Source organism: Meriones unguiculatus, chromosome 3, assembly GCF_030254825.1.
Source record: "Meriones unguiculatus strain TT.TT164.6M chromosome 3, Bangor_MerUng_6.1, whole genome shotgun sequence".
Classification (NCBI taxonomy): Eukaryota; Metazoa; Chordata; class Mammalia; order Rodentia; family Muridae; genus Meriones; species Meriones unguiculatus.
In genome coordinates this window covers 69,308,867-69,321,597 of record NC_083351.1, presented here as the reverse complement: position 1 = coordinate 69,321,597, position 12,731 = coordinate 69,308,867, and the positions used below count along the sequence as shown (strand labels likewise).

At 39.7% G+C, this 12,731-nt stretch overlaps 1 protein-coding gene across 9 annotated transcripts in view; it reads right to left on the bottom strand.

Moving 5' to 3' along the window:
* Positions 1-1,144: 1,144 nt before the first annotated feature.
* Braf (B-Raf proto-oncogene, serine/threonine kinase) overlaps positions 1,145-12,731 on the bottom strand; it is a 130,150-nt gene continuing 118,563 nt past the window's right edge. For all 9 annotated transcript variants that reach the window (XM_060380143.1, XM_060380140.1, XM_060380141.1 and 6 more), the window contains 3 exons: positions 6,744-6,878; positions 4,938-5,091; positions 1,145-1,283 (listed from right to left, as the gene is read on the bottom strand). In XM_060380143.1, the coding sequence (XP_060236126.1) occupies positions 1,261-1,283; positions 4,938-5,091; positions 6,744-6,878 (312 nt within the window). In that variant the 3' untranslated portion in view covers positions 1,145-1,260. The remainder of the gene's footprint in view (positions 1,284-4,937; positions 5,092-6,743; positions 6,879-12,731) is intronic.

The following is a 12,731-nucleotide window of genomic DNA, read 5'->3' as shown; positions in this document are numbered from 1 at the left end:
AGGCTGTAGTGTAGGAGTTAGGTTGGAAGAAACAATGGGATTGTTAGCAAAGATGTTAGTGTGGATCCAGCAAGTACCATTAATTTAAAAAGTATAAATAACTGTCATTATGTTAAGATTTCCCATGATTTCAGGCAGAGAAAAGGATAATAACCATTCTTTAAAAGTCGTTTACAGTTAACAAAAATATAATTTTCAGGATATATGTTCTTATGGGAAGTATTCGTTTATTCCAATTAAACCTGAAAATTTTCTTTTTTAAAATAAAAATAGAAGAAACTCAGAAATTAAAACCTGTACCTTACATCTAAATTACACAAATTTCTCACATTCAAAACTGTCAGTAAGCAGTTTTGTAGGCTCTTAATTAGATGCTGTCCATGGCATTTTATGTCCTGGACAAAGCAGCCACATAAGTTATTTGGTAACTGGAAGAACTGAGAGGAAGATATGGACTGTATTTTCCTGAGAATTTGCTACATTGTGGAGGAAACAATTCCCCAACCCTCACCTCCATTGCTGGACCCAATGAGAAAAGAAGGCAATGTGTGCCAGCACTGACCAGCCCAAGTGGTTAGGCAGAGCCCAGTGAGCAAGGCAACCTGAGGTGAGAGAGCTGGAGGTGAGGAAGAAGATGCAGCATCCCCTTTTCTCTGCCCCCAATGCAGTCTCTCCTCACCTCTCACCCTCCACTTAAATTGAAAAAGAACTTTACTGTGATAACATTGGTTGAGGACAAAGGGTATGCTGCATTTACTCCACCCCTCAGGAATTAACAGTGGTGGATAGGGAAAGTGCTCCACAACATAATCCCAGAACAGGCAAGAACGATGCTTGGTGATTGAAATCGCCCCTCAGATGACCAGCCACAAACTGATCTGGTGGTTAGAAGGGTGAAGTTGACTGGCAGACCTTCCATAGCAAATTTCCCAAGCTGTAGCAGAAATTCTTTCCATCATGCCTGACCACCAAAAGGGCAGAATTCAGGGTCTCTCCTCTTTCTTCCTGGGAATGGGCAGACTTGTATGCACATGATATTTGTGTTGAAGAAGAAACACGGGCAGCAGAGAATTCTGGTTCCTAAAACATTCTTTCCTCTTTTGTTGAATAGGAAATTCCATTCTGTTCCACACGAGCTTATGCATTGAAAATTTTGTATCTTTAAAAAAAGATTTGAGGAACAGAACTGTTTTGATGTTAACAAACTGTATGAACACAAGACTTAAGAAATAAAGAGTAGATGCTGCCATGATGGAGTGGCTACTTGAAGGCTGCAAATTCTCCTGTAGAGGGAGGACAAGAGCTGATTTTAAAAAGTTATCTCAAAAGAACTTCAAGACAGAAAAGCCTTATTTGAATCTCACTGAAAGGTGACTAGTTAAATATATTACAAACCTTGTAACATAATCAATTTAAACCTCAAGTCATTGAAATCCACAAAAGAATACAAGTGTATGTGCATGACACTGAAGAACAGTTAACTCTATCAAGAAAATAAAAGGCTGCAGGGAATTTTACAGCTGGTTATCATGCTGCAGCTCGAGCCTCAAATTCACAGCCTCAAACACACAGTGATCTTCCTACTTACTTTGCCTCCTCAGCAAAGGGATTACAGGTGTGTTGCTACCTTGCCTGGCTATATATATATATATGATTTTGTTTGTTTGGTTTTTGAGACAGGGTTTTTCTGTCCTGGATGTCCTGGAACTTTTTCTGTAGACCAGGCTGGCTTCTGGGATTAAAGGCGTGCGCCACCACAGCCCTCATTGATCTTGCCAGCCCCAGATACTTGGCTTTTTTTTTTTTCCTCTCTTTTTCTTTTTTGAGACAGGACTGCTCTATGGAACAGAGCCCTGGCTGTCCTGGACTTGCTTTGTAGACCAGGCTGGCCTTGAACTACAGAGATGTGACTGCTTCTGCCTTCTGAGAAATATTAGGACTGGTTGCTAGGGAATGTTGGCATGTCTCATATACAGCAGATTGCTAATGACTGGCGGACTGAATCCTAAGATTTATATGCTGAGAAGATTAGCAAGGTGGTCTTGACCTTGCCATCCTCTTGTCTCCCCCTCCTCATGCGGCATTACAGGACTACCATCTCTCTCAGCTCTCTAAGTTTTAATAATTAAGGTTTGCTTTCCTAACCTGAATAAAACTAACTGGGCTACAGTCATGCTATCTCTTTCCATCAAGAATTCTTTTTAATGAGTAACTTAACTCTTGAGCCAAAAGACCAAAGAAAAAAGCTAGGCACTGTGACTCACACTTGTAATCCCAGCATTTGGCAGGTAGTGGTAGGAAAATACAAAGTCCCAGGCCAGTCTGGGCTGTACAGTGAATCTGTTTTACAGATGAACAAGTTGGAGTCCAGAATGGTCAGGAAACTTGCCCAAAATCACACAACTAAAAAAAAAAAATTAAAAGGCCTAGAGCAAAACATTAGGGTATAATCCTTTATGGAAAAAAACCAAACAAACTAGAATACTTGGTAAAACAAACAAAACAACATCAAAAAGCACCACTAACAAAAATACACAGAAAGGGAAAGTGATTCTGGTGCATCCTATTTCTCTGAATCTATGTTACCTACACACCCCAGTGGGCCAAATGTGGCTCAAATTAATTACTATCCAACCTGTGGGGGAATGCTTGAATATCTATGGGACAGCACATGATTTTCTGAGCAGCAGAGAGAGCTTAGAAATGCAAATGCTAACTAGCTAATAAAGAAAGGAGAAAAGAAGAAGGAAGGAAGGAAAAAAATGGAGTGTGAGTGAGTCAAATGAAGATGGCAGAGTATGGGGCATGGCAGTGCTGAGGAGAAAGACCGTGAACGAGGAAAGGAACACACTAATAAACAGGTATGCTGGGAGACTACAGAAAGCCTCCATTACAACAAAATCCTTCTACATACCATGTTTTATATGCTTAAAATGTTTTGAGTGTTCTATGGACCAGGTAAATTTTGTACAAATTCTGTTAGCTACATACAACACCACCTACCAATAAACTCATCTTTTTGTTACCAAAGATCTAGAAATCATGAGTTTTGATGGTTATAATATATTACATTGTTTTATCTCTCTCTCTCTTTTTTTTTCTTCTCATTTCCTTTTCCCATGCTGGTGAACAAACACTATACAAACACTTGTACATTCTATAAAGTAATCTACCACTGAGCTATATCCCCAGTCCTAAGTTTTCTGAGATAGGGTCTTTATGTAGCCCAGGCCTGCCTGAACTTGTGATCCTTTGAATTCCACTGCACTGGCTTTTTTGTTTGATTGTTTTGAGAAAGGGTTTCTATGTGTAGCCTTGGCTGTCCTGAAACTCACTCTGTAGAGCAGGCTGGCCTTGAACTCAGAGATCCACCTGCCCCTGCCTCCCTGAGTGCTGGGATTACAGGTGTGCACTACTACCACCTAGCCGTTTTGTTTTTTTTAATAAAAGAAATGTTCTCTTATTTTAGAATCATGAATCAGTATATAAAATTATGATGACATGCTTAACTTATCCAAGTGAGGGACAAAAGGTAAGTTATAATAATTTAATAGGCGGTTTCCTTATATGAAATCTAACAAGGAAAGTAAGGAAAGCGTTTCAAAAGTTCATCTGTGGTACTTACAAACTCAATTATCATTTAAAGTTTTCCCAATTTTCTGCTTTATTGTTTTCAAAGGAGGATGACATGTACGCAAATACGATCTGTCACGTAATTTTTGCATTGGGCTGTATTTAAGCATTATCACAAGTTTAAATCGAGTAACTGAGTATCAATAGGCTTTGTCTCTAGATGACTATGAAGTAGAGATGGCAGGATTTTTTTTTTTTTAAAGACCACAATGATTCCACTTTTCTGCTTTTAGAGTCTCTCCAAGTCACAGGAAAATTATACTCCATCACGGTTACATTAAACTCATTTCTATACATAAAAAATGTAAACATTAGAAGTACTTCACACTGTGGAATGCAGGAAGAGAGCATCAGGCACTCATCATGGGTTCATAGGGGGGAGATTGCTGGACAAAGAACATCAGGAAGAAAGTTTATGAGGTACAATGCTAAGTGACCACTGACTGTTGTAACATATATCAAAAAGGTAAGTATTACCCAATACAATGACTCGGAAAGCCATAACTTGGTTGTTTGGCAGCCAACTACTTAAAAAACAAAACAAACAACAACAAACAAACAAATAACCCTAAAGTTCCTCAGAATTTTTCAAAGTTTTCTTTTGGGGAAGGGAGTGAGAATAAAAAGCAAGACATCTGCAAAGAAATTTGACTGTTACACAGGTATGACACCTTAATTTGTACTTCTTCACTAAAACCCAAAGTCAAGTCATTTTACCTATGTCAAATGTGCCACTGTGATATTTTTGGCTACACATATCCACAATTCGTTTAAAAAAATTATATATTGCTTCAAGGAATAACGGACTTCGATATTTTCTAAATTGTAAAAAGAAACAGCTATAGGAAAATATAAAGGCTAAGATCCAGGATTCTTTGGTTCTATTACTGTCAGTTTGCACAGCTAACAGAGGCTAGTCCCCTGTGTACTGCCCACCTGTGAATTTCCAGGGGGATGCCTTCCTCTGGAGTCCTTATGACAAGTGACAGTTAATAACAAAAGCTGCATGAGCAAACAGAGAGAAACCTGGGGTCTACTAAATGGAATAACCAAGAACAAATACAGAATAGGAAGTAAAGCCTCTGTTTGTCCATTTTAACATACTGATGTTGAAAATCAATGTTCAGTATGATTTTAAGATTTGGAAAGCAATGCCTAAGTTTTTAAACACATTCTTTGGCTCACCTGTAAATAACAGACTATTCTAGTTGGTTTAACTATAAAGAAACTATTCATTTGTTTTTATTGCTACCTTACTTCAATGTCTCACTTATTTAGTTTGTTTCAGTGGACTGGAAACGCACCATATCCCCCTGCTTGGATGGGTGTTTTCGGAGAAGCACAAGCATACAGACTAAAATCTTCTGTTTGGAAACCAGCCCGATTCAAGGACGGTTCTGATGCACTGCGGTGAATTTTTGGCAATGAGCGGGCCAGCAGCTCAATAGAGGCGAGAATCTGTAAGAAAGGAGGAAGGGGTGGGAGAGGGAACAACACAGAAAACAAGAAACAAGAAAAAGCAGAACATAGAATAAAAATCTTAAAAATAAAAATTTAAGAGCTCATCATACTTATAATGAGATTTTACCTGAGATTTTAAACTGTTTTCATTATAATTAATGAACAAAGAGAAACCAGTACTTTCCCATCAGCATAAAAGTCAAAAAAAAGCTAGCACAGTAACACAGGTTTTAATATACACACATGAATGAGTAAAGCCACTTAAAGTTAGTGTTTGCTTGTACTTTAGGTCATGTGCCAGCCCAATCAATAGTAGGTAAAAATTTAAAACTAATTACAAACCTTTAACTCTGGCTCTAGGAGATCCAATGCCTTCTATCCTTCCTGGGTACTCTCACACACATGCATATACACACATCCAAGTACAAACACACCATTTTTTAAAAAAAGATCCAAACTAGGTATGGTGGTATACACCTTTAATCCCAGCATTTCTTGAGGCAGAGGCAGGTAGATATCTATGAATTTTAAGCCACCACAGACTACATACTGAGTCCCAGGTCAGTTGAAGTAAGAACCTATTGTAGTATATAGTTATAAGTAAAAAAAATATTATAAAAACAATAGAATGAATAGCACATAATATATAATAAAATATATAAATATATAATACGAAATCTTAAAATACATACATTAAAAATCTAAAAATCTAGCATAAACAAAAAATCTTAGAATCTGTTTATTTTACCATCAAAAATAATGCCAGGTTGGGGCTGGAGAGATGCTCACTGGTTAAGAGCACTCACTGGCTGCTCTTCCAGAGGATCCCAGTTCAATTCTCAGCACCCACATGGCAGCTCACAACTGTCTCTAACTCCTGATCCAGGGGATCCGACACCCTCACACAGACATACATTCAGGCAAAACTGGCAATGCACATAAAATAAAAATAAATAAATAATTAAAAAATAGCCCCAGGTCAAAAGTATAAGTTGAATTTTTATAAATAAACTGTAAGAGGCAACATAGTAAATGATATTTAAGCACAATGAGTATAAAACAGAGAATCTAAGTATGTTAATTTTATAAAAACAATTAGAAACAAATGAAATCAAACTACTCTTCTTGTTCACTTTTTTCATTATTTACAGACTCAAATGTTATTTTCACTAACTCACTTACTTTGTCGACCAGGCTGGCCTCGAATACACAGAGATCCACCCTCCTCTGCCTCCAGAGTGCTGAGATTACAGGTGTGCAGCACTGTGCCTGGCTTTAACTATTTTAAAATACGTGAAAGGTCCAAATGTTTGAGAACTAGGGCTGAAGAGATGCTCAGCGCCCAGAACCTGCAATGGCTCCCAGCTGTTACGGCCCCAGGGGCTCTGACTCTCTTCTAGGCCCAGTGAGCACTAGGCATACAAGCGGTGCACGTATACACGCAAGTAAGAGGCCCACACTCAGCGTAACATAAAATATGTTTAAAAGTGCGAGAATGCTGGGCAAATGCAGAGTCCTACTGAAGTCATTGCCCTGCTTGCTCATCTGGTCTGTAAATCCAAACTGTACCTCACCACTCCCCGCATCATGCTAGAAAGCTGCTGCTGAAGGTTGGTTGGTACTTTGGGGTATCATGAATATTTTCTTACTTGGGGAAAGAGTGGTCTCTCATCTCTTTTCTTTTTGAGGCACTCTGCCATTAGTCTCTTCATGGCTTTTGGACAGTTACTCCGTACCTTACTGAGATCTGGAGATAGGTATCCTCGTCCCACCATAAAAATTATCTAAAAAAAATATAGGCAAATCATATACTCTTATTAATACATTCAAATATATAAGCAATGAAATTTTAACAAACTGTATACCTATGGCAATTGTACTTTCCGATATGTACTCTAAACTTTGATAAGCTAAAATAAAAAACAATGCTAGTATCTGGCCTCCTAATCAATCACAGACTATTGGAACCCATTCTAACAAGATGCAAGTTTGGTTTGTGACCCCACACCTGTGGCAAAGCCCTTCTAATTAATTAATACCTCTTGTGTCATCCCTTATCTGGCGGCGTTTTCACTGTAAAGGTAAGTGTTCAAAGACCTGCAGATGAGATAGCACTTCTTTTTTTCTTTACAAAAGATTACTGAACATGTCAGGCATAGTGGGGCACACCTTTAATCCAAGCACTTGGGAGGCAGAGGCAGGTGGATCTATGTGAGTTCAAGCCCAGCCTGGTCTACAAAGTGAGTTCAGGACAGCCAGGGCTTTTGTTACACAGAGAAACCCTGTCTCAAAAACAGGAAAAAAGTTACTGATACTATTTGTTGCCGGGCAGCGCGGTTTGTAAGTCGTTTACACGCACGTGGCGGGGGCAAAGCAGATCATGCAGCCACTTGGTAGCGGTGGCTAAATGCTTGTGTTAGAGAGCCTCTGCGGTCATGAAGCTACACCAGCGGCAGCAGAGAGCGTCCTCCAGAAGAAAGGAGGTCAGGACAGTTGAAGCTAACGATCTCAGGCTTGTCTTCACTATAGACTTAAGAGTTTTTCTAATTTCTTTTAACTTTTAAACTTTTGGCTCTTTTGAGGGTGGGCAGAACTAGGTTAAAAGTATTGTGGATCAGGGAAGAGGGCCAAGAGAGAGGAGTGGCAGATTTAGAGGCTAGCATGAGGAAAGTAGGTGAACTCCATTCTATACATATGGTCATATCTGGGGCTGGGCCCGTGTTTAATCCCAGCACTCTGGAAGCAGAGGCAGCAGGATCTCTGTGAGTTTGACACACAGAGTTCTAGAACAAGGCTACTCAGAGAAATTGTCTCCAAGGCCAAAAATAACTGGTCATATCTGATAGCTATATCATATTTGATGCCAAAATGACTCCCATTTATTAACCTGTAGTAAAGCTTTAATTTCAATGTAGTCTTTGTGATACAAGTTAAAGAAAAAGAATCTGGAAGTATTCTGAGCAACAGGTGATAAGTAATAACTAAGAACATGGAAAACAGTTAGAGGAGGTCTTCACAGTTGAAAACAGCCTGGATTACCATCCATACAGGACAGCAGTTCAGATATGCTCCCATTCCTAGAAAAGGTCTGAAAGGTATACAAAGCCTGAAAACTTAGGACTCTTGGGGACTATACACATTATCTACTTTGGTATTAGAAAGAATTCTCCAAGGTGTAGGAATTGATCCCATGTTTCAGATTAGGAACCCAGTGCTCAAAAAGCAAACACCAAAGGACTGCCCAAAATAATATAGCTACAAAAGTGGCAACAAAGAACTGGGAGAAGACAATGCAAATACAAATCTACTTCTAACACTTTTATGGCCACAACCCCTTGTTCTGCTTGTAATGCCTTCCTGTGCTCTCTCCAGCTATCTGAAATACGCATAAGCCAAGGTCTAACTGACCTCTAACTTGCTCATCATATCTTTCTTTTTTCTAGACTGCAACATCTAGAAATAATAATGTCCTCTTCACCAACACCTGTAATGATTATTTACTACGTTATCTGATTATGAAAATTTGTAAATGCCTTTTTTTTTTTTTGCTAGTCAGGAACTTAAAAAATAATCTATTTTTTATTCATCACAGTTTATTCACTCTGTATCCCAGCTGTAGCCCCTTTCCTTGTCCCCTCCCGATCTCACCCTCCCTTCTGCATCTCCTCCCATGCCCCTCCCCAAGTCCACTGATAGGGGATGTCTTCCTCCTCTTCCCTCTGACCCCTAGCCTGGGTGGGGTCAGTACTGGCTGCATTGTCTTCCTCTGTGGCCTGGTAAGTCTGCTCCCCACCCCAGGGGGAGGTGATCAAAGAGCCAGCTACTGACTTATGTCAGAGACAGCCCCTATTCCCCTTACTAGGATGCCAACCTGGACACTGAACTGCCATGGGCTACATCTGTGCAGGGATTCTAGGTTATTTCCATGAATGGTCCTTGGTTGGACTATCAATCTCAGAAAAGACCCCTGGGCCTAGATTTTTTGGTTCTGTTAATCTCCTTGTGGAGCTCCTGTCCCCTCCAGGTCTTTCTATCTCCCCCTTCTTTCATAAGATTTCCTGCACTCTGCCTAAAGTTTGGCTATGAGTCTCAGGATCTGCTTCAATACCCAGCTGGGTAGTCTTTCAGAAGCCCTCGGTGGTAGGCTCCTGTCCTATCCTGTCCCTGTTTTCTCCCTTTTCTGATGTCTATCTCGTTTGCCTTTTTGAGTGAGGATTGATCATCCTACCCAGGGTCCTCCTCCTTGCTTAGCTTCTTCAGGTGTACAGATTTTAGTATGTTTATCCAATATCTACATTCTCTAATGAGACTTGTGGTTGTGGTCCTTGCAAAACAGGTTCTGTCTACCACATACGCACTGTTTCTTAAAAAAAAAAAAAAAAAATCTATAGGCTACAGAAATGGCTCAGTAGTTATTCTTTTTTTTTTTTTTTTTAAAGATTTATTATATATAGTGTTCTGTCTGAATGTATGCCTGCAGGCCAGCAGAAACCACCAGGCCTCAGTATAGATGGTTGTAAGCCATGATGTGGTTGTTGGGAACTGAACTCAGAATCTTTGGGAGAGCAGCAAGTGCTCTTAACCTCTGCGCCATCTCTGCAGCTCTCAGGAGTTATTCTTAACTAATGCCACTTGCCACTCTTGCAGAGGTCATAAGTGCAGACTCCAGCACTCATATCCTGTGGCTCACAAACACCTATTACTCTGGTTCCAAAGAACTCAATGCCCTCTTCTGGCCTCTGTAGGAACTTGCATGCATGTGCACACAGTAATACAATAAATCTTAAAACTCATTTGCCAGAGAACCACTTATGTGTATGTGTCAAAATTTTTCCCTGTTGCACCTATATGGACTCTAGTACACATTATCCCAGGCTTCAAAAATTATGGGACATCAAGAAAATATTCTCAAATATGTCTAAGTAGGCTCTAATAAACTGTAACAAACTCCTTTCCATGTTTCTCAGTTTTCAATTTTTTGCTTTCAACAAAGTTAACTGAATTTTCAGCTTATCATTAAAATGCTTTTTAATGACAAATTACAATATAATTTTGGTATACCATAGGAATGAGTTCCATAATGGATTGACACAGAATGCTGTAAAGGAACACCCCTACCCAGGAAGGGCTGGCCTTTTCCTTTGGCTCCTGGGAGACCATCGCTAACCCTCACTTAGAATGTTCTGTGTGTTATCTGGGATCGGCACTGGCTACCAACAGTATGTTATATAGAGTGGTTTGGGGCTATGTAGCATCAATCCTGCTTCTTGAGAAGCTGGAGACTAAGATCAGCCATAAATAGGCAACCATGTCTATGCGACTAATTCTTAACCAAAAGGTTCAGAGACCTTTCCTGGCTGGCAGTACTCCATGCTCTTGTTGCATATTACTGCTAGGAGCATGTAGCATTGTGCACAACCCTGGTCTACAGACCTAGTTCCAGAATAGACAAAGCTACACAGAGAAACCCTGTCTGGAAAAAACAAACAAACAAAAACCAAAAACCAAAAACCAAACCAAACCAAACCAAGCAAACAAACAAAAAACCCAACCCGTAAGTAAATAAAAATAACTCATCAGAGTTTGAAGTCAAGATTTTGGAACTCAAAATTTAAACTTGCATTTAAACATAAACTTGCAGATACATAATGCATAAAAAGAAGCATTAAGAGCACAAAAGTATACTAAATTAGGACAGAATCTAATGTGAAGGGTTAGAGAATACTAGAAATTGCTTGAACAGAAAAAAATGAAACCATGTCAACGTAGAGCTTTTATATATTTAAACGTGACAATTTTTAGATTTTACTGGATACAATTCCAACAGTATTTTCAAATCTTAACCAAAGTATAGTAAAATTGACATTCTTTACAGTTACTTAACCTGTAAGAAAGCATTTTAGGTGCCAACTTAGAAATGTGCAGAGGTATACATTTAGAAATGTGCAGAGGTACACATTTAGAAATGTGCAGAGGTATACATTTAGAAAATCTTTCAGGCTGTAGTCGTGGCACAAGTCTGTAATCCTAGCACTGAGGAAGACAGAGGCAGGTGGAGCTATGTGAGGTTCGAGCTCAACTTGGTCTACAACGCAAGTCCAGGATAGCTGGGACTACACAGAGAAACCCGGTCTCGAAAACAACAACAACAACCAAAACAAAACAAAATTCTTTCAGAAGGGCTGTGAGGGACAAGCTAGCTCACATCCACATGTGCCCCACAAAAGCTACCGGTTCAAAGCATAGAGCAGGCGTCGGTCAGCTTCTGAGCGGAGCTGAATGATGCAAAACAGCAAGAAAGAGAAAGGAAATTCCCGAATACAGTTTGTGGACAGAAGAGTAACAGGGCACAAAGTGACAAAATCAATACCTTGGCTTCAGATTTTGAGACGGTTTCAGTTCATACTCAGCACTCCCAGCATCTCCTTCTCTTTGGTCCTGCCTCAGTACTCCCAGAGAACATGCATGCTACTTATTTTCATCGTCACCTGTACTGCCTCTGCTCTATTTCTGAATCCTTTTATATTTCACAGAGCTTTGCATATGGTAAATATTAGTAACCTTTTTGTTAAAATAATTTGAGTAGACAATGGGTGTGGTGGAGCACACAGGTAACCCCAGCACTCTAGAAGTGGAAGGAGGAGGACTGGAAGTATAAGGCCAGTCTAGGCTCATGTTACATGAGATGCCATTCAAAAAGGGGGGGGGGCTTGCTATATCCTGTTTCTACAGATTTTGTTCGTAGAACCAGCCATCATGCCATTAGAGACCTAGCAGCCAGAGAAATCTCACAGAAAAGCTCATGTATAGTGTCAATGTATAGTCTTGGCTGACCTAAGACTCACTATATAGACCAATCTGCCCTCAACACACAGAGATCTATCTGCTTCTGCCTCCCTAGTGATAGAATTGAAGACCTTGCCTTACTTTATTTTTTTACAATTTATGTGTCTGCATGTATATAATGCCATGTGAGCGAGGGCTTCAGATGCCCTCGAACTAGTTACAAGCAGCTGTGAATCATCCAGTGTGGGAGCTGGGAACAGAACTCAGATCCTCTGGAAAAGCATCAAATGTTCTTAACTGCTAAGCCATCTCTCCAGCACTGTAACTTGTTTTAAGCCAGTATATTCTGGGTGATTTGTTATGCATCAGTAATATCCCTAAAGTGTGAGAATTTCTGCTTCAAGAAAAAAAAATAAAAGCCTTGAGGATATACACAGTCTTATGCATCTAGCTTAAATGAGTATAGAATTAATCTTAACTTGGTAGAAAACTTCAGTGGGAGAGAAAGAAACAATGGACTGATAAACAAACAAACAAACGGGGCTGGAGAAATGCTAATAGGTTAAGAGCACTCATTGTTCTTACAGAGGACTTGGTTATGGTTCCCAGCGCCCATGGCAGCTCACAACCATTCATAACTCCAGTTTAGAGTATGTGATGCTTCTTCTTACCTTCTTGGATATCAGGCATGCACATGGTGCATATAGATATATGCAGTCAAAATACTCATTTACAAAATAAAATAAAATAAAATAAACTTTTGGGTTCTCTGTGTATCCCTGGTTGTCCTGGAACTTGCTCTGTAGACCAGGCTGGCCTTGAACTCACAGAGATCTGCCTGCCTCTGCCTC